The 23,285-nt window shown below is 33.5% G+C and overlaps 2 protein-coding genes across 2 annotated transcripts; both read right to left on the bottom strand.

The window, feature by feature from the left end:
* Nucleotides 1-403: 403 nt before the first annotated feature.
* On the bottom strand, nt 404-1,113 carry LOC135842549 (pro-resilin-like). The gene has a single exon (XM_065360059.1). The coding sequence runs from the start codon at nt 1,099-1,101 to the stop codon at nt 652-654; it is 450 nt and encodes a 149-aa protein (XP_065216131.1). The 5' UTR covers nt 1,102-1,113; the 3' UTR covers nt 404-651.
* Nucleotides 1,114-6,566: 5,453 nt separating this feature from the next.
* Nucleotides 6,567-20,361, bottom strand: LOC135831370 (pro-resilin-like). The gene is made up of 3 exons (XM_065343795.1): nt 19,994-20,361; nt 11,902-12,192; nt 6,567-7,282 (listed from the first exon to the last, which is right to left on the bottom strand). The coding sequence occupies exons 1-3, from the start codon at nt 20,006-20,008 to the stop codon at nt 6,815-6,817; spliced, it is 774 nt and encodes a 257-aa protein (XP_065199867.1). The 5' UTR covers nt 20,009-20,361; the 3' UTR covers nt 6,567-6,814.
* Between the last annotated feature and the right edge of the window lie 2,924 nt (nt 20,362-23,285).

Raw genomic sequence — 23,285 nt, 5'->3', positions numbered from 1 at the left:
TTGTACTGAGTTAATTTCGATTCTTTTTTGAGAGAAAAGCGTTTTCCCCTTCAATTTTCAATGTGGTCAACATCGTCATCCCGATTTTATACTTTACAGAGTTCAGTAAAATATAAAACGTTAAATCGGAAACGTTTCAAAAAAAAAAAAAAATTACTTACTTACAATTTTGGAACTCTAAATCAAATGTAAAGAAAGAATTCAAGAGTTCCAATTTTTTCATGTTCAAGGGATTTTTGCTGAAATCCCAAGTTGGAAATCAAACTTGTATATTTTTTATTACGCTTTTTTAGAAAGACATTTTCATCATGATTTTTTCCCAGACACATCAATTCTCTTGATCAAATTCAGAATGTTGGATTTTTTTCAGTAAAAATAAGGGCTGCTGCTATGAAATAAAAAATTAATTGTTAAATGCTTTATTGAACTTGATAAATACATAAAAAATTAAATTGGTAGCACTGCATCACTATATAGTTATCATAATCACACGATTGATGAGATGGTAAAAAATAAATAAATAAATAAATAAAACACGCCAAAACAATCCCACATTCATCCCAAATTTCCTCCCTATCGAATTCATTGTACCATCTTTTCACACATCCATTTATCGTTCACTTATTATGTAGGTACCTATCACAATAAAAACTATCTGTATCCGCCAGAACTCGGAGGAAGATAAGAATTACCAGGTGGCATAGCAGATCCTCCAGCCGGACCTCCTCTAGGGTACCCACCTCCACCACCACCACCACCACTGCTAGGTGGTGGAAATCCTCCAGGTCCTCCTGATGGGTATCCGCCACCTCCGCCGCCGCCACCGCCACCACCACCAAAACCACCCGATGGTTTTGCTCCAGGTGGTGGTGGAGCTCCTGGTGCTGGAGGTCCTTGGGGTGCAGGTCCTGCTGGACCTGGTTGGGCTTCACCGTCGTATTTGACCATCGCGTTGAAACCCATGTCGTCGGCGGTGTATGTGACCACTTGGTTACGTCCGTCGGGCAGTAAGACTTTGTACTCGCCTTTGACTGTTTTGCCGTCGCTTTCTTGCTTGTGACTGTAGTCGTTACCGGTGGCTGCGTCTTTTACTTCGTACATGAAGCTGAATGGCTCCGGCTGTAAATAGAAATTGTGATGAAGTAGGTAGTTGTGCGGAAAAATGGGAGAAAATGCAATGGGATTTGCTATGCCCTTGAGCATAAGGTTAGCTAGAAACTACGCAGATGCTTTTATAGTCTATAGAAATTGAACAACAGTGGCACAAACTGAGGTTTAATTGCTCCGTTTTTTTTATTAGATATCTAGATTTTTGTTTGTTTGTTTGAAAAATTCATTCCAAAATGCTTGCGAGTTTTAGATTTTTTTGAAGATAAATGAGATTTTTCGTAATTAAATCTCGTACGTGGTGGTAGCAAACATCAATATGTCTAGTGCGTTTAGACTCTACGGTATTGGCAACGGCGATCGCTCGCTCTCTCGTTAAAAGCGTTTGATGTTTTGAATTCTATCTTGAAAAAAAGATGGAAATTATTGAACTGAAACGAAGTTCTGGAAAATTGTTGCAATATGCGAGAGAAAATAGCGACAATCGATTTGGGCTTTTTGTCTCCTTGGAACCTCGCAGTTTTGTTTGAATAAGTTGAAAAAAAATTCAATCATCCCTATTAATTCTCTAAAAATATGAAAAAAAATAAAACATGTGTAACAGTTGTCACAAATCAAATTTACTCCAAAGCAGGTTCGCTAAGCGGTAATCTGGAGGAAAGATATTTAAGTTCTCAAAGAGAGGATATTTTCGAAAAAATGTTGATTTTTTTCACTTTTAGCCCTCAATTAACCAATTTTGGAAAAATGGCTCAATTCCAAAAAATGGCGTTGATGATTCTGAGTCGACCAAGTTCATTGTCATGGAAATACAAGACCGCTTTTTTAGGGTTCTACTAACGTGAGCTGTTGAAATTTGGAAAATCGCTTGTTTTTGGGTAAATTCGCGTTTTGAAAATATTTTCTTCTTGAATATTACACGTGAATTATGCCACAACATCTAGGGTAACATTTCTGATACTTCGGAAAATATTTTGAAATGCAGCTATGCCAATTTTTGGGCATTGAATAATTTCAATTTCAAAAAATAAAAATAAAATTGATCGTCAGTTTTGGCTATTTTTCTCGTTTTTTTGAAATTGATAATAACGACCAACATCTAGTTTCAGAAATGATAGCCTACTTTTTGATGTTTTGGCATGATTTACGTTTAATATTTTAAAAGAAAATATTTTTAAAACACGAATTTATATGTAAGTACCTAAATGCTTGAAGGAAGGCGAGTAATTCGGAAATTTTCAACCGCTCGATAAAACCTTTGAGAAAGCGGGCTTCAATTTTGATAGGAATGACTTTGGTCAATGCAGAATCCTAATGTTCTATCTTTTGAAGCTGGGTCATTTTTTCCAAAACAGGTTCGATAAGGATAGAAAGAAAAAACTACGATTTTTTTCAAAAATGACTCTTCTTTGAGCGTTCACATCTCCCTCTCAGGAGCGCACCTCCAAGGTTGATTTTGTTCCCTGGATGAAATCCTTTTCAAAAAAGTGGCCTTGAAAGGCTTCAATTGTACTTAGGTACCAAAATTTTGGAAATTGAAAAAAGGGTTCTGAAAAAATAAAATTAACTCTCAATTTCAATGACAAGATAGCCTTCTGAATAATTTATTCTCCTATAAATAAAGAATCTCCCTCGATCTTTCAAGCAATGTTGATCCTTTTCTGCAGAACGCTCAAAGCTGAAAAAATAGAAAAAATAAAGTAAAATACATTTTTCCAATATTTTCTCTGAATACATAACCTGCTTTAAAAACAAAAAAACAACTCCCCAACATCCAAACAATATTATTTTTTTTCGGCACGTAAAAGTTCCATGTTGTAATTTTATTTTTTATTACCTACCTATTATTATTTTTAAGGTAGGTACTTTGTACGCACTGCCAACATTGTTTGTGGGTAAGAAACGTTCTTCTTAACACGCATATAAATCAGAAAGTTTCATAAAATCTCTATCAACTTTTAGTTTCATTCTGTAGCTTGATGTATTTCAACTTTGAAAGGGGCATTCTGATTTCTGACCTACAAATTGAGAAAATTTTCAATTGAAAACTATTTATCTCAATTTTTTGAATTTTATTTCTAAATTTTTGGGTCTTAACGGTGGAAGAAATGAGAGAGGATTCTTAAGTATCGGGGTATTTTTTCGTCAAAAGAGGAAAAAAAATCGCAAAAAAATTCACAATAAGTAAAAACTACCCTGAACGATTCTACTACCTTTAAAGAGGTGCTGGAAATAGGCAAGAACATGGGAAAGGCTCTATAAGATTACTTACAATGTATTTCTTATGACAATACATTCTTATCATACCAGGTGAAAATTTCTTTGTCTCTGCATTGCTCAAAGACAAGTAAAAAACCCTCAAGAAATAACCTTTGGCGTATGGTAAAAAATATTGTCAAGTACCCAGACTTGAGACAGTAAAAACGCAAATAAACTTGTTCAAATTTATAGTCAAGTCGAACATACCACCTAAGAAAAAAAAAGACAGCTCATCGATTTTTGCCTTTTCAGAAACCTGATTTAGTTTGAATGGTAACAATGCCAACAGGAAATTTTGAAAATGCTGACTGAAATTTTTTTACGACAAAACATTGTCATATTGGCAGTCTGAAGCCCATCTGAAAAAATTTTGAATGAATACAATAATTCATAGAAGAAGAGAAATCAAAAACTTTCTTGTTCCTCAAAAAATATCAGAAGAAACATTCACTTGTGACTTGAGAGCAAAATTTTGAACAATTTTGAGTAGGTATTAACCTTATAACAGACGTTTTTATGATATTTCTCCACGTAGGTACCTAGACCTACATTTATAATACTTTGAAAAAGCGAGCATTTTCGGAGAAATTTTTTGAAAAGGAAAAGTAGTACCTATTTGCCCAAACAAAGGTGAAAATTTTCCAGTCGATATTTTTACAATTCAGTCAGAATTTTATAAAAAGTTTTGAATTAGGTGCGCAGTTTGTTGGAAAAAAAATCAGCAAAATTCAACAATTTTACGCCTCCGAAATTTGGCCAACTTGGGGGGTGGTATTTTGCAAAAATTCTGACCAAAAAAACGACTGCGGGGCATACCTCCCACCCACCAACAACTTCTCTGTTGCAAAAGCCTCGTATTCTCATGGGCTCTGCTTTCGCTAAACAATTTGTTCCTTTCACAAGGCGACACTGTATAACGATGACGTCACGTAGACTACGTAGAATACTCACTGGTTCTGGGCTCAGTTTTATTTTCTATTTTTTTATTTTATTATTTTATTTCAAATTATTTTGACCCATCGCGTAGGCCGTAGACTTCGTAGAATACTCACTGATTCTGGTTTCTGGGATCAGTTTTATTTTTTATTTTTATTTAATTATTTTATTTAAAATTATTTTGACCCATTTATTATTTATTTTCAATCTCGTTCGACGATTTCAAGCCACATTTTTACGCCTTCGAGATTATTAAGCAAGCGACCTTCCAAAAATTGTTATTAGGTAATAGGTTTCAGTTTAGTTTGATAAATTCAAGAGCATTTCTACAAAATGTTAAAAAAACTTTGCAGCTTCTAACCCTTGAGAAATATATTACCTATCTGATGAATTTTCATCAATATTTACATTACATTACTCGAGAATGGGGGAAAAATGTAATCCCTTCAAGTAACCAGGCAAAAATGTTTGCTATGCTATTTTGAAAAAAATTATAGGTATTCAGCACTTAGAGTGTGTATTTTGTGCAGGTACTTATGTTGATAACAAATGAAGTGGAAAGTAGTCGAGAAATTCAAAAATAAAAAATCAAAAATCAAGTGGGTATAATTAGCTATGTATAGCGAAATTGTTATTCTTTTTTAAAAAATATACCTACTTATATGGAAAACACGCAAAAAGAATTTAAATATCATTCTAACATTTTATGCTGTTCAAACTTTGGCCTATTTCAATTTTTTGTTCTTATTTGAAGAACAAACAGAAACTCTTTTGCAATCACATTTTTGTTTTATTTTATTATGTACGAGTATTGATGTAGATTTGTTCCTAATGTGTTTATTAATGTTTGAAAATGCGTTCATCAAGCGAAACACCATCGTTTTTTTCCATGTGTTGTGTCTTAGCGACGAGAAAATCAAATTCTATCATATTATTGCCATTATAATCATTTTATAAAAATGGATAATGGTACGTATTTTATTTGACTAGTAAGTAAAATAAAGTGATTTTTGGCGGATTTTGAGGTTTATTTCTCGAGTAAGAGCAAAGCCAGAGAAGTAAAGTACCTAACTAAAAATCGTCGAAAATCATTTCATTTTACTAGTCAACTAAAAAATACCATTACCTATCTATAAGTGGGAAGAAAATGTACATTTCATCATTCCAGCGACTAGCGAGAGTGAATAAAGTAGCGTTTTATTCTACTAGTACATAAGTAGGAAAAAATAATTCTGATACCGATTTTTTTCTCCATTGATTTTTTTTTTTTTTAAATTTAGGTAGATACTCTTGTAATATGGATTTGTGATGAAAAATATAACATTTTTAAAAATTAGAAGTAACCAATCAGCAAAAAGAAAAACTTTCTTGCAATCATGCGAATCAATTTTGCACTGGTTTAATTTCGTTGAGCATATGTCCAGTATTGTTGTAGGAAAAAATACGACCATTGCGGCATTCCTGAACGAATAACTGATGGTGCTGTTTAGTTTAAAATGTAGATAGGTCGTACTTTTTTTTTTTTTTTTGGCTATTTCTCAAAGTTCAAAGATTTCAGACACTAAAACTTTCATAGTCTATCAACAGTTTAATTTCGTTTTTGATTCAAAAATTAAACAAAACAAAAATAAAAAAGCAAATCAGAAGTTTTTAATTTTTTAAAATTTTGAAGCTGTTGATCTCTTCTCTTAAAAAGGTTGAGGTCTAAATTCAAAGTGGGTTGAAAATTTGTTCTTCAAAATGTTATTTTGTAAATTTCACATTCCACTTAACCCGTTTGAAAATATCGTTGAGGGAGGAGAGAGAAGACGGCGATGATGGATAAAAAACATTGAAACTTTGTTCCAAATGTGAAAAAACTTTCTGGGAATATGAATTGTACTGAGTTAATTTCGATTCTTTTTTGAGAGAAAAACGTTTTTCCCTTCAATTTTCAATGTGGTCAACATCGTCATCCCGAGTTTATGCGTTACGGAGTTCAGTAAAATATAAAACGTTAGTTGGGAAACGTTTCAAAAAAAAAAAAAATTACTTACTTACAATTTTGGAACTCTTGAATGCTTTCTTTATATTTTACTTTTTCATGTTCAAGGGATTTTTGCTGAAATCCCAAGTTGGAAATCAAACTTGTATATTTTTTATTACGCTTTTTTAGAAAGACATTTTCATCATGATTTTTTCCCAGCCACATCAATTCTCTTGATCAAATTCAGAATGTTGGATTTTTTCAGTAAAAATAAGGTCTGCTGCTATGAAAGAAAAAATGAATTGTTAAATGCTTTATTGAACTTGATAAATACATAAAAAATTAAATTGGTAGCACTGCATCACTATATAGTTATCATAATCACACGATTGATGAGATGGTAAAAAATAAATAAATAAATAAATAAAACACGCCAAAACAATCCCACATTCATCCCAAATTTCCTCCCTATCGAATTCATTGTACCATCTTTTCACACATCCATTTATCGTTCACTTATTATGTAGGTACCTATCACAATAAAAACTATCTGTATCCGCCAGAACTCGGAGGAAGATAAGAATTACCAGGTGGCATAGCAGATCCTCCAGCCGGACCTCCTCTAGGGTACCCACCTCCACCACCACCACCACCACTGCTAGGTGGTGGAAATCCTCCAGGTCCTCCTGATGGGTATCCGCCACCTCCGCCGCCGCCACCGCCACCACCACCAAAACCACCCGATGGTTTTGCTCCAGGTGGTGGTGGAGCTCCTGGTGCTGGAGGTCCTTGGGGTGCAGGTCCTGCTGGACCTGGTTGGGCTTCACCGTCGTATTTGACCATCGCGTTGAAACCCATGTCGTCGGCGGTGTATGTGACCACTTGGTTACGTCCGTCGGGCAGTAAGACTTTGTACTCGCCTTTGACTGTTTTGCCGTCGCTTTCTTGCTTGTGACTGTAGTCGTTACCGGTGGCTGCGTCTTTTACTTCGTACATGAAGCTGAATGGCTCCGGCTGTAAATAGAAATTGTGATGAAGTAGGTAGTTGTGCGGAAAAATGGGAGAAAATGCAATGGGATTTGCTATGCCCTTGAGCATAAGGTTAGCTAGAAACTACGTAGAATGTTATGGTCTATAGAAATTGAACGACAGTGTGGCACAAGCTGAGGTTTAATTGTTCTGTTTTCTGATTAGATGTCTAGATTTTTGTTTGTTTGTTTGTTTGAAAAATTCATTCCAAAATGCTCGCGAGTTCTAGATTTTTTCCAAGGCATGCTTTTTGGACTCTCACAGTTTCGTTTGAATGAGTTGAAAAAAATTCAATCATCCCTATAATTCTCTAAACATGAAAAACGAATAAAACATGTGTTATAGTTGTCACAAATCAAATTACTCCAAAGCAGGTTCGCTAAACGGTAATCTGGGGGAAAGATATTTGTTTTCAAAGAGAGAATACTTTCGAAAAAATTCTGATTTTTCGGCTTTTACTATTTTGGAAAAATGGCTCAGTTCCAAAAAATGGTGTTGATGATTCTGAGTCGACCTAGTTCATTGTCATGGAAATACAAGACCACTTTTAGCGTTCTACTGAGCTGTTAAGATTTGGAAAATCGCTTAAGCGTTTTTGGGTAAATTCGTGTTTTGGAAATATTTTCTTCTCGAATATTACACACGAATTAGGCTATGCCACAAGATCTAGAGTAACATTTCTGGTACTCGGAGAATATTTTTGAATGCATCTACTCCAATTTTCTGCAAATAAATAATTCCAATCTCAAAAAATAAAAAATAAAATTGATCGTTATTTTTGGCCATTTTTCTCGGTTTTTTGAAATTGCGATAATAATGACCAAAAGTTGGCGTCACCGTCTTCCAAAATACTCCTCATCTAGACTCAGAAGTATTTTGGCATGATTTACGTGTAACATTTTAGAAGGAAATATTTTTAAAACACAAAAGTAATATGTAAAATGCTCGAAAGAAAACGATTTGGAAATTTTCAACCTCTCAACCTCTCGATAAAACCTTCGATAAAGTAGGCTTCAAATTTTGATGAGAAATGACTTCGGTCGATGTAGAATCTTACAAATATGTGCTATCTTTTGAAGCTGAGTCAATTTTTTCCAAAACAGGTTCGATAAGGACAGAGCAAAAAAACTACGATTTTTTTTTTTTCAAAAATGTCTCTTCTTTGAGGGCTAGGAGCGCACCTTCAAGAAATAAAATTGAAAAGTCTGAATTTCAATGACAGGATGTCCTTCTGTATAATTTATTCTCCTTTAAATAAAGAATCTCCCTAGATCGTTCAAGCAATGTCGATCCTCTTCTGCAAAGTACTCAAAGCTGAAAAAATTGAGAAAAATAAAGTAAAAGAAATTTTTCTAAAATTTTCTCTGAATAACCAGCTTTAAAAAAAAAAAAAAAAAAAAAAATAATTCCCTCACTTCATAGCAATAATTAACTTTTAACAAGGATGGATATCGTGCGTGGCCAACATTGTTTGTGGGTAAGAAACGTTTTTCTTAACACGCATATAAATCAGAAAGTTTCATAAAATCTCCATCAACTTTTAGTTTCATTCTGTAGCTTGATGTATTTCAACTTTAAAAGGGGCAATCTGACCCACAAATTGAGAAAATTTTCAATTAAAAACTATTCATCTCAATTTTTTGAATTTTATTTCTAAATTTTTGGGTCTCAATTGCGGAAGAAATGAGAGAGAATTCTTATGTTTCGGGGTATTTTTTCGTCAAGAGAGGAGAACAAAATCGTAAAAAATATTCAAATAAGAAAGATTACTACCTCTGTAAAGAGGTGCTCAAAATAGTCAAGAACATGGGAAAGGCTCTATAAGATTGCTTACAATGTATTGCTTATGACAATAATATGCATTTTTATCACTTAAAATTTTTTTTATATCGCTGCATTGCTCAAAGACAAGTGAAAAATTCTCAAGAAATAACCTCTGGCATGTGATAAAAAATATTGCAAAGTACCTACCTACGTACCTACCCAATCCGTGAAAACGCAAATAAACTTGCTCAAATTTAAAGTTAAGTAGGTACCTACCTAAGAAAAAAAAGACAGCTCATCCATTTAGGATTAACCCATACCTATGAACGTAGATACCTACGAGAAGATTCGAACTGATTTAGTAAAGGGGGGGGAGGTGGAATGGTAACAATGTCGACTGAAATCTTTTCACGACAAAACATTGTCATATTGGCAGTCTGAGGTCCATCTGAAAAAAATTTTGAATGAATACTTACAGATCCCTAATTCATAGAAAAAATCAGAAACCTTTTTGTTCCTCAAAAAATATCAAAAGAAACAGTTCACTCGGGCGCAGCATTTTTGAAAAATTAGTATTAACCTTCAAACAAACGTTTCTATGATACATAATTATACTCGCATTTAGAAGAAGCGAGCATTTTTAGAACGATTTTTTGAGAAGGGAAAAGTAATACCTACCTATTGGCCCAAATAAAGTACTTGAAACTTAAAAGGTAAACAATTTTTATAAAATTTTTGAAAATTTTCCAGTCGATATTTTTAAAATTCAGTCGGAATTTTATCAAAAGTTTTAAATTAGGTAAATAGGTACGCAGCTTGTTGAAAAAAAACTAGCTAAATTGAACAATTTTACTCCTCCAAAATTTGGCTAACTTGAGATAGTATTTTGCGAAAATCCCGACCAAAAAAACGACTGCGAGGTATGTATACCTCTCTCACCTCTCGGCTCTCGTCTTCTCGCTAAACAATTTGTTTCTTTTCGCAAGGCGACACTGTATAACGATGACGTCACGTAGACTTCGTAGAATACTCGCTGATTCTGGGTTCAGTTTTATTTTTATTTTTTATTTTTATTTAATTATCATTTTATTTTAAATTATTTTGACCCATTTATTGTTCGTTTTTTAAATCTCTTTCAACTATTCGAAGTCACATTTTCACTCCTTCGAGATTATTAAGCAAGCGACTTTACAAAAATTATTATCAACTTTCAATTTGGTTTAAATGTTGATGAATTCAAGACAATTTCTACAAAATGTTAAAAATCTTTGCAGCTTCTAATCGTTAAGAAATTGATTATCTGATGAATTTTCATTAATTTATTTACTTTACTCTTTACTGAAGAATGGGGGGGGGAATGTAATCCCTTCAAGCAACCAGGCAAAATTATGTTGATAACAAAAAAAGATGAAAGTAATCTAGAGATTCAAAAAAAAAAAAAAAAGAAGTGGGTATAATTGTATTATAGCGAAATTGTCATTCTTTTTGAAAAATGTATGGAAAATACGCGAAAAGAATTAAATATCATTCTAACATTCTATGCCGATCAAACTTCGAACTATTTCAATTTTTTGTTTTTATTTTAAGAACAAACATAAACTCTATTGCAATCACATTCACATTTTTGTTTTATTTTATTTGAGTTTCAGTTGTACTTTCACTTAATATTTTTTGGAAGATTTTGATTAAGCCAGTCGAATTTTGATTTAGATTTGTTCCTAATGTGTTTGAAAATGCGTTCATTAAGCGAAACACCTGCGTTTTTTTTTTCATGTGTTGTGTTTTGGCGACGAGAAAATCAAATTCTATCATATTATTATTATTGCCATTACTCATTTATAGAAGTGGATGATGGTATTTTATTTGACTGGTAAAATAAAGTAATTTTTGGCGAATTTTGAGGTTTATTTCCCGAGCAAAAGCAAAGCGAGAGAAGTAACTAAAAATCTTCGAAAATAACTTTATTTTGCTACTCAAATAAAATACCCACCATTATCTAAACGTGGAAAGAAAACGCATATTTCATCGCTCCAGCGACTAGCGATTGAGAGTGAATATGAATAAAGTAGCGTTTTATTCTACTAGTACATAGTAAAAAATAATTGTGATAACGATTTTTTCTCCTTCGATTTTTTTTTTAAACTTAGATACTTCTAATATGGATTTGTGATGAAAAAGCTAGCATCTTTCAAAATTAGAAGCAACCAATCAGCAAAAAGAAAAACTTTCTAGCAATCAGCGAATCAATTTTGTACTGGTTTAATTTTATCGAACATATCTAGGTCTAATATTGTTGTAAGAAAAAATACGACGATTGCGGCATTCCTGAACGAATAACTGATGGTGTTGTTTAGTTAAAAATCTAAATATTTGTACTTCTTTCTTTCTTTTCTTTTTTTTTTTTTTTTTGCCATTTCTCAAAGTCCAAAGATTTCAAAGACACTATAGATAACTTTCATAGTCCATCAACACTATCAACAGTTTCATTTCGTTTTTGATTGGATCCATCCCATTTCCAGTATAACCTCATCACGAATTTTTTCAAAAAAATCAAAAATCGTACTCAGAGCACTTGCGTTTAAAATGCTAAAAAACTGATTAATAGCTTTAAAAGCTATCAAAGACATTTAAAGGTTAATTACCTGCCTATTGGTAGATATTTTATAATGAAAATTAAAAGTACTCAAGTTACAAAAAAATTGACGAGTCTAACAGCCATTAAATTACCCAATATTGCATCAATCGAGAAAAATCACACGACTCATTATAAAACGAATGTTTAAATTTACGACACCTTCTCAAATAGTTGAATGATACTCGTATCTCGGTTAGTTACTCACTTCGGCTCCTTCGCTTCCGGAGTCATCAGGATTCGGCGGATTACCTCCGCCAGCTGGCGGCTTTCCTGGCGGCTTACCTCCTCCGGCAGGCGGTGAACCGTGACCTCCACCTGGTGGCGATCCTCCGCCGCCAAACGGTGGTCTAGAATTTGGTCCAGCAGGAGGAGGTCCGTAAGAAGGTGAAGGTCCTTCTCGTGGTGGTACTCCGTAAGAATTAAGAGGAGGAGACTCGCCATTACATGGCAATACGGTTACCGTCAATATCGCTAGTGGAATTACTCCGATGTGTGTCTGAAATGAGAGAAAAAGTGGTTGATTCAAGTATAATTTTAAGGGTTTTAAATTTAGGACGATATTTGATTAGGTGTAATTTAAGTAGATAGTCTCGTGATCGATTACTGATTTGTTTGTTTGTTTGATAATTTCACAATTTATAGGAATGAGGGATTATTCAGCTTTTTTTAAAAATTTGACAGGATGTTCTTTTGGAAAAATTACTTGCATCTATAAACAACGCATTTACCTCTTTCTACATTTTCAGGGATTCCTAAAGCATTAAAAATGAAAATAATGAAAATCTGAAGTTACATTTTTTGAAATCAGTACCTACCTATGATTGTTTACAGCGACTCAAATTGGGTCACTCGATGTACTTTTCCAGAATGGTTAACCATTTGTGGTACCTACTCAACAAATAGGTTATGAGACAGATTTTTTAAAAATTTTCAAAAATGTGATGTGTTCCACTACCTTAAAAAAAAGCCAATGCCTTCAAATACCAATTTTATTGCTTTACTGGTCTCATAACCAATAGAGGTACTAATAAAATTCACGCATGAATTTTTTTTATTGCAGTGATTCCAAAAATTTTCGAAGTTTTGAGCTTTTGTGGACCTTATACTACTCCCTGTTACTTTTTTCGCAGAACAGACGGCCACTCTTTTCAAATGGGCCAAAACTGATTTTTTGGATGTTCTCGTCGATATCAATTTTTCGGTGAAATTCCAAATTTCCTCCTCGTTCGCCTTTTTATTGAGATCGAGAAGCATCTGAGAAAATCAATTTTGTATCCCTTAAAAAAAGGCCAAAATCTTGACGCGATTCACAATCATTTCAGGTCGAAATTTGTTCCAAAAGTTATTCGCCTCTGATGCGGTAAAGTAATAAAAAAATTGAATTTAATCAAACAATTTTCAAAAAAAAAAAAAACCGAAAATGGAAAATTTGTGCGAGCTGTAGGTTATTTGGATTTTTAGAGAAGGTGTTAATTTTGGATTTCAGCTTATTTTTTGATGATCAAAAGCCATAAATTAAATGGTCCTTACGATAGACAGGAGCATGAAAAAGGTTCTTTGCAGTTTTAGCCCATTCTTAAAAATTGTATGTACTTACCATTGTACCATGTTTAAAATTGAAGGCAAAAGGCTGACATGAAAATTAGGTACTCGTATATGGACAATTCCATGTCGAATCAAACAAAATTTGAACGATGGAGAATCGATTTATATTTTGTAAAGGTCATCAAACAATTACGAATGCACAAACAGAAGAATAGGCTTACTGAAATTTTTTGTCGCAGATTTCAGCCCTTGAAATTTTATAAAATAGCGTCGTTTGAATAAATTTCGAATGCGGATTGCTCGGATTCCAGTTGCTGTAAACATGAAAACTTTTTTTCAAAATTTATATTCTACTATCGGAGGGCTATCTTCGTATACGATGACAAAAGACAAAATCAGTGTTATGTGTATCACTGACTTCTGAAAACAGATAAAAATCAATTTGAACTTCGATAATTGGAAAAAAGTATGATAACAACGAGTTGAAATACTGAAAAAATTCTCAGCCAGGTTTGTTTTTTCGTGAAAAAACATGTTGAATTGCTATTTTTTTTTGGCTATAAATTGGCATTAAAAATCAAAAATACCTACCATGACTTACATATTTTCGACATGTGTTCATCATAAAATGTTTACAGAACAGTGAAAAAAATTCCTCCCACAAACTAATAAGGTAAAGCTCAAATATGCATAGGTACCTATTATAGAAAATTAATGATTGTCACCTCGTGATGGTAAAAATTCGCGACATATCAGAATTTTAAGAGTCTACAGTTCAGCTCTATTAGCCTCCAAGGGGATTTTTTTTCAATTTTCTGTCGGCATAAATGACAAAAACACATTAAAAAGGTGTAAAGTTTTTTTTGTTTTTGAATTTTTAATATAAATTTACCTAAAAATAGCAATCTTTAAAATTTTGTACAAGTTTAAATGTTGTTATTTTGCTTACAGCCCTTACATAATTTTTGAAAGGTCGAAAAATACAGAATCTGAATTACTTACTTAAACATCAGAACCCTCTAAAGCCTTAAATTATGTTATCTGCTTTTTGATTTTGGCGGAACAATCACATTCAGCTTACATAATATAATATTTTTTAAGGAATTATGCGAATGCGAAGAATCAGCATAAATCTAGTAGTCTATCTCCTTAGGTTTTTAGTGTCAGCAACTCAACGCGCATTTTTGTTGTTTGGATCGCGTTGTATTAGTATTACCAGGCATAGGTAATATTCGGCACTCTGTTCCATTCCACCCACAACCGATCGAGTTCAAGTTATTGTATCTCCATTGAACTTTGACCATGACCAATTCTGGCCCAAATTTTTCAATCATTCTCTTCCCTCCCCAATTTTTATTGAAAAATTTTTTTTTACCATCATGATTAAGATTTTTAGGCTAGTTAGGAATAGGAAGTAGGAGTGTAGCCCCAGCATTAGTACACTGTTTGGAATTGGAAGTTCATTATACAGCTTCTGTACCCACCCCCATCCCCCTGTCAAATTTCCTGAGAAAAGAGTGCTGAACAATCGCTTGTGCTTCAATTGATTTGTACAATTTTGTCCAAAATTCAGTGTAGAGGTCTTAACTTCGAGTTGGAAGCATCCAGAAAAAATTTTAGCTACGAAGGTTCCCCTAAAGGGCAGGTATGAGACCGCAAAATTAAAAGGAGCATTTTCGAAGAAATCTTGATTTTGTCGTTCTACTCTCTAACAAACCTTGTTTGGGAAAAAGTGGCCCAGTTCCTAAAGATATTGGACCATTGACATGAAAATCCAAGACCTCTCTTGGCTCGTACTGAGCGGTTGAAAATTGACAAAGTTTCGGGAAATACCTCACGTGTTTTGAATTTTTTTCTCAAATAATTTTCAATTAGGTACTTACCTACCTACCTATATATTGAAATATGGGAAGATTATTCTGAAACTGAAGAAATATTTTAGAACTCAGTGGTGCCAATTTTTTTGTCATTGTTGCCCATTTCAAAAAAAATTTGTTTTCACGGTAGTACACAAAATATTTTGCTAGTTTCAGAAATTACTCTCTAAATTTGAAACAGTCAAATTTCACTGCTTAGCAGTCACGACATTTTGCCTTCTTAAAATCAGTAGTTTTTTACTGCAAAACAGTGAAAATCTACTGAATTTGTCAGTAAAAAATCATTCTGACTGACCAATTCAGTAGATTGCTTCAAATTTAGAGAGTACACTTTTCGATATTTGGCATTAATTAATGCAAAATATGCATTTGAGATTGAAAGATTTTCAAAATACCTCCAAAAACAAACGATTTTGCAAATTTTTAACCGCTCAGTAGAACCCTATACATAGTGGTCTTGAATTTTAATGGTGATGGCTTATAATATTGACGGAGAATCTCATATACTGCCTAATTGATACAAAAATTTGTAAGTTTTCACGGAAAAAATGATGACAACTATCATACTACCTAGACCTACTTACAATAGGTACTAAATTCACAAAACATCAACAAATCTTTTGAACAATTTAAAAAAATAAAAAACCATAAAAGTTATCAAAAAATACTTACACACTCTTCTCCGGGTGCGAAATTCGTACCTACTTCTCATAAAAATCACGAATCAGGAAAATCTTTTTTTTTTAATTCATAAAAAATTAAAACAAAATTGTTTGAGGAATCGAAGAAAGCTTTTTATTGATAATGTGGTTGTTTAGGAAAATTCTGTCACATACTACATACATACTTATGAGTAAAAATAGGAAATTTTCAAAAAATATTTTTCATCTTTGATTTATTTTCTCCGTTTTTCTAGATTTTTTCCAACGTATAGGGAGGTTTGATACTAGAGAGCTAAAGTATCTGGATTTTTTCACGTTTTGATTTTTTTTTTAAACGAGGGATTAAATGTCTGACACAACTTAATTTCAAGTTGAGGCGTTAACATTTTTTAAAAGGAATTTTCTTCTATAAAAATCAGTAATTAAATGTTTATTATTATTTAATTTAATAAACTTACTTCATAATTTTTTTTTATATTTCTACTAATATTATTTTCACTTTAAATGTCTCTTTTGGGTGTTTCAAACATCTAACTTCCTGAACCTGAATATTTTCCTGAATTCGTACTTATCTCAGTACCTACCTAATTTTAGAACATTGTCGATGATACGGGTGCATAATACAAACTTACAGTGCCTATTTAGAAATCGACGAAATAATATTGGTTCGTATATATTATAAGCTGCATAAGTAAGGGCTAGAGCGAAATAATCATGATTTTTCGAAAATAATTCCCTCCTCTGAGGACCCATATCTGCCTTCTAGGGACAACTCCGCCCTCCAGGGCTAATTTTTTTTCTAGATGACTTTCAATTCAAAGTAAAGATCCCCACTGAATTTGGTCAAGGTCCATTGACTTTTTTTTTCGGGATGCTAAAAAAGCATTACCTTAGTTTTAATGATGATCAGTGGAAAAGTTTATTTTTTCTGACAAACCACCTAGAAAAATTCTCAGTCCCTTGGCCGTTCAGAGGACTGAGCCAGGGGTCCTCAAAGTAGGTTTATTTTTGAAAAAAGTAAGTATGTTTTTTGCCATATTTGGATAGCTACCTTGTATAACGTACCTTACACAGACCCCCCCCCCAAAAGTCGTGACTTCATTTCTAAACTTACTGATCCATTGAATTCAAAATCCAAGACAGCTTTTAGCCCTGAACCAATCATTTGAAAATTGACCCATCCTAATGAAATCACGATTTCTCATAAACTTGTTTGCACTTTCCCACCATTAAAAATTCCTTTCATCAAGAAATAACGCTGAATTCGCAGTTCAGCGGGTCAAAATACCCCGATAAACACTTTTTAGCGTGCATAGCACACTATTGGTTTCGCTTTGAGAAATTGAAATTTCAATTACAATGAATGTTCTCTTAAGCTATCCAACCATTTTTCGTACCTATTGGACACCATTTGAGAATCATTAAGGCGGAGGGTATAGATTTATTTTCATTCAATTCGGATGGGTAATTGCTGAGTAATTGCAATTTTAGTTCATTATTTTAATGCATTAAATCCTAAAAAAGGGAAAAGGGGACTTGTAGAACATCTGCCGCTCATTGTACCCTGCTATACCCCCAGTCTATTCCATCACCAGCTGTGTTTCATTGTACCCTGTTACACCCCCGGTCTGTTAGCTGTAAATTCCAAGTGGGAGTGGTTTGGTGGGGCGTTTACCAAACAAATATATTATTTTAATGCCCTAACCCTCGTAGTGAATTCGTGGCTGAGTGGTTAGGGCATGTAGGTAGGAATAGGAAATTTAGGGACCCAGGTTCAAATCCCCATGAGGTAAGTAGGTAGGTGACAGATTTTTTGTAGGAAAATTGGATAGATAAATGCTTTGAAGTTACCTACGAAATTGAGTTATGAATTATGATATCATTTGCTAACTAAAAATGCATTTCATTAATTTTTTGTCTACCTATAGCCATAAGTATAGTAAGAATTACCTTGACATGAATAATTTTTAACTTTTTACTTATACTTAATTTAAAAATTACTTCAAAATGAATAATTAAACTAATTTTTGTACAATTGAAACATGTAATTTTTATTATCATGATTTAGTAAAAATTATTAAAACAAAATGATTTTTACTATTGGTACCTATAGCAAAATTTATTAAAATGATAATTTTACTATACGATTACAGTAAAAATTATCGAATGGGATCTGGTACTTAATTGTGCTAAATACCAGTATTTAGTTAAATTTTTTTGTAAGAATTACCCATATTTTTTTTTGTGTAATTTAGAGGCAATTCAAATTCTTAACATATTTTATAAGATTTAATTCTTAATTTAGAATAAAAAGCAAGTTCTGAAAATTGGTTTGAAAATTTATAAATTTGAAGACAATGGGAATTCTAAAAAAAATATCTAATATGAAAATTTGTATTTAGAGACGCTGAGAATTCCAAAAATTGATTAAAAGTTCTGTAAGTTGCAGATAATGTGAACTTGAAAATTATATGAAATAAGTATTGTAATATTTATGAAGAAGATGAGAATTCTGAAAAATTGGAGGCAATGTAAATTCCAAAAATTGAGTAAACGTTTTACAATTTGTGGACAATATGAACTTGTAAATTGAATTTGAAATTTTTTAATTTAAAGACAATAAGAATTCTGAAAAATTATTCAAAATTTGACTATTTAGAGGCAATGTGAATTCTAAAAATTGATTGCAAATTTCCTAACTCAGCAGCAATGCTAAATTCTGAAAATTTATTGAAAATTTTATGAAATTGTAGCGATGGGGAATTCGGGAAATTGATTTGAAATTTTGTAAATTTTAAAACAATGCAAACTATGAAAAACAACTAGAAATTTCTTAATTTAGAAGCAATACAAGCTTATAAATTATTCTGAAATACCTATTGTAATTTGGAAAATATGAAAACACTGAAAAACAATTATTATTTTGAAGCAGTGAGAGTTTCAAAAATTCTCATTACTGTGACATGGTTGATTCACTTATGCACTACCTAGATGTAATAACGGTTATAGCTGTAGAAAAGGCAGCTAGCTACGCACACTTTGCAGCTTAGCTGTCTAGTTTCTGGTCGTTTTGATCAAATTCTCAAAAGTCATATTTTTAGTGTGCGTATTTTTATTCGTTTTAGTGAGTGCAAGAAAAAATTCAAGCAAAAAATGATTTTGTGCAGTTCAATCAAAATGAATGTAAAAAGTTTGGTAATCGAGATACTTTGACTCTCTGAACATGAATCCAGTGTTAGTATTTTGTAAAAGAATAATGAAGTGCTATAAAGTTGATAAAAAAGTTGTAATTTTCAAGATCGTTCAATCCTCGAGTGGTTTGAGCTCGGATTTTTAATTAAATGGGTAAGAAGGTTCAGAAACTGGCTCCAACTCTTGGACGACCAGGGGGCTCAAATTTTTCTGGCTCGTCTCTTACTCTAGTAAATTTTCTCACTTTTTCGTCAAAATCATAGCATATACCTAGGTACCCATTTTTTTTTTTTTTAATAGGTATACCTAGACCTACAAACTCATGTGCATGTTGAAGTTAATTTGATGAATATTATGAACGATCTGCCAAAGATTGATATTTTTATACGTTTCATTTACCCCGAAGAAGTGTAAGAATAAAATAAAGCTCGATGCAAAAACAACGCCAAAAATAAACTGGAATAGGAAAAAAAAATACCTTTACCTAAATCAACAAAAAAAAAAAAAAGAAGGCGAAACCGTCCAATATATAATTACAACGTTATAAAGATCGAAGAAACAAAACGGGAGTACGAGCTCAAGCTCGAATGCACTCTTTGATGATGTTTCTGAGATAATAAATACGTACCTACATATTTAAGTTATACCTATGTACCATTATGTGTACCTCTTCATGTACCTACAAATACTACACATATATTAACGTATTGTTACACGTGTTTCTGCTGTTTTAATTTATATTTTCGTAAAGTCGTTCAAGTATCCGTTACATAATTCCTCTTATAGTATACTTTTCCTCTCATTTTTTTTTCGGCGGTAGCGTAACACCAACACGTTAAATTAGAGAAAAAAATAGAGCGGTTTAAGAATTCAATTCTGGTGCTAGAATTTTTTTCGTCATTCGCTCTTAATGAATTCCTATACACTCGCTTATTTGACCAACGACCTAGTTTTAATCCTCCCTGATCAAATACCTACGCCTACATAAGTTGGATGGAATATTGTATAGATTTGAACTTACGATTTGTATCCTCATTGAATGTATCGGTGTATCTTGATATGAGCGGAAATATCGCGGATGAGCGAGTACAATCGGAGATGATCTCTGTGGCGATGATGATGCAGATCTTGATAAAGATAGGCGCAAAGACACGCAGACACAATTCACTATCCGATATAAAAAGGGGAAAAAATTCGGTGAAGAAATTCTTCCAAAATATCCGCACAAAAACACAAAACCAGCATACGCAGCTGTTTCGATTAACTCATCTCGACACTGAAGACGATTTTCAGTGTATTAAGTTATACTTGTAAAACTCCACAGCACGACAGTACAAATGTTACACGATGAAAGGAAAATCGATGATGGTATTTTATTTATATATGCGGCATATGTGCATGTGCATGTGCAACAGAAACCGACTCGATAAATAGATGCATTTTTGTATCGGTAAGATAGAGATGGAATGACAAAATCCAAACAGAGGGTAAAAGGGGGCATGCAGATGAAGCGACAACGACTCCCAGAGAGCAAAAGAAGAAGAGGTGAGTGCAATTGCACACGTATAGAGTGAGATGGAAAATTACGAAATCAATTAGAATATAATCAAATGTCACAGTGTACGTGTGTGAAGATCTATCTATCTCTATCGCTGCCTTATTCTGTATATGAGCCTATGTAGGTACATCTGCATACACTTATGCGGTTCTCTTTTTTGCATTGCGTAATTGAAAAAGTTCAAATGAGATGAGTTCGAGGTATGTGTGTCTACATGGCTGAGATTTGTCGTCGTTGTCGTTGCATATGATCTAGAATGCAGTCATCTAGGCGGGTGTGTGACAAAGAAAGATGCGAGATTGTTCGGGGTCATGACTATGTCATCCCTCTCTTTCGCCTGTTTTCAAAACGATCCGTACCACGAAGCCCATCTCGATCTCGAATCAGTCCACAGAGCTGGAGATGGTTTCGAGAGTAGAGAGTCAGCTCCACACTCCTCGTATGGGAAAACAACGTCGTGAACTATTATTTTTCAATGCACATTGCATGGAAGAGAGGCGAACTGTTGAAGGTTTTTCTTTCTCTGAGAATCGACAACTGTCTCTGTTTAATTGACTTGGCTGCGGATGTGTTTGTAGTTGTGTGCTCGCCGATGTGCCGCAGTATGCAAGATGCATCTTCGCAGTGTAGAGTGATACTTACGGATATTTGGGCGTGAATTTTGAGCAGGAGGTTCGCCGAGGGTGTTCTAACGAGCGGAATCCTTGCGAGGGTAGTTTTGAACAGAAAACTGACCCATGTTCTACCTTCATATATCTGAAAAGCAAACTCCAATGTACTAAATTAAAAACCCGTAGCAATAAAATATCAATCATTTTAGCTCGTGCGTAAACGAAAACGACAAAAATCGTGATTTTTTAGATTAAAAATTCGTTGCTGACGATGAGATCAATGATGGCAAAACTTATGAATTAAGATGACAGATTTTTGTTGATGAAACTGACAGATGGGTAATACAAACTTACAGTCAGATAATTAGCCATTCTGAAGTCATAAATTACAAGTGTCACAATGGTGTATTGATGCTTACTTTTGAAAGTATCATGATATTGGATCGATATAAATCGTGATACTTTGTTTGTTTATTTTAGCTTAAAAATTGGTTGAAATTCCAAAACTTTCCCAAAAATGACGTCAGAAACAAAAAAAAATTCAAAAGCACGATATCACGTTTGGATCAATGCGTATCGAAACTGGATACTACGCTGATCTGATACCTACGAATCAATAAGTACTTATTATGATAAATCTGGTATCATATCCCATCCCTATCATAACTTCAAGGAACAGGAAATTCTTTTATTGGACACATTTTTGAAAAATGAATTAAAGTGGTTGAAATTTTTGTTTCAAAATTGCAATTTTTCCCAAAAGTGGTATTTTTAAAATTGCGAAAATCTAAAAATGACCTCAGGAAGAAAAATAGAAAATGAAAACGTGTGATGCATCCATGGGTCATTCCACCTCAATTCGATCAACGTTTTTGAGTCACAGTCATGTCCTTCGATTTTGCTCAATTTATTTTTACAATAATGTCTACATATACCTACCCACTCAATAAGTATAAGAAACCCGCAATCAGTTAGTCCCAGTCCTCTCAGGGGTTGGGTGGGGGGGCTTCAATTATTTTCACAATGTCTCGAGGTACTCAACTTCAGCAGCAGATACCTCCAAAGCTGCTCGTATAATTGTCAAAACTTGAAAGTTGAACTTTCAGTTGTCGATTCTCAGAGAAAGAAAAACCATCAGCTCGCCTCTCTTCTTGCAATGTGCGTTGAAAAATAATAGTTCACGACGTTGTTTTCCCATACGAGTGGAGCTGACTGTCTACTCTCGAAACCATCTCCAGCTCTGTGGACTGATTCGAGATCGAGATGGGCTTCGTGGTACGGGTCGTTTTGAAAACAGGCGTATTTTGAAATTTTCAAAGGTTTAAAGTTGAGCTTTCAAATTGTAAGCTCGAATTTCAAAATGACCAACGAATATATGGCGTCAAATTTTTGATTGGACCTTATTCACGGTCCCCAACACAAATGAAACAAACTTTTTTGGACTATTACGCATGTCGCATTGTGGGAGGTTCTAGGGGCCATGGATGATGTCGATTTGAAAAACTAAGGCTACATTCGTGTTCAGCGATATCAAAAACATGATATTTCATGTGTCACACGGATGAAGCCATTTTTTTGACTGTCACCTCCTTTGGGGAGGTGCTGGGGGCCGTGGATGGAGTCCAATCAAAAATCTGGAGTCATATACGTGTTCAGCGATACCAAAAACATACAATTCGATATATCGCATGCCCCAGATTTTTTTTTAAAATTTTGCTCAAATTGGGGGAGGGAGGAGTGCTTCTCTTCCATGAGAAAATCCCATCTCGAAAATTGAATATTTAGAAAAAGCATCAAAAGGTACATCTATGGAATTGTTTTCAGAATTGCCATTTTGAAATTTCAACATTCAATTTGAAAGTTCAAATTTCAACTTTTGAAAATTTCGAAATATGTACGTACGTAAGTACTTACTTAAAATGTTCAAAATACAATTCCCTTTTGAACTGTGAAATCAGTTTTGATCAAAGTATCATAGCTTTGGAGGCATGCGCTGCTAAAGTTGAGTACCTGAAGACATGGTGAAAATAATTGAAGCCCCCCCCCCCTGAAGGGGCTGGGACCAAACTGATTGCGGGTTTCATACTTACTGGGAGGGTAGACATTGTAAAAAAAAAATTGAGCAAAATCGAAAGACATGACTT

This window comes from Planococcus citri, chromosome 1 (genome assembly GCF_950023065.1).
Source record: "Planococcus citri chromosome 1, ihPlaCitr1.1, whole genome shotgun sequence".
NCBI lineage: Eukaryota > Metazoa > Arthropoda > Insecta > Hemiptera > Pseudococcidae > Planococcus > Planococcus citri.
Note: the sequence above shows the minus strand (reverse complement) of the source record. Positions and strands in the feature narration are given on the sequence as shown.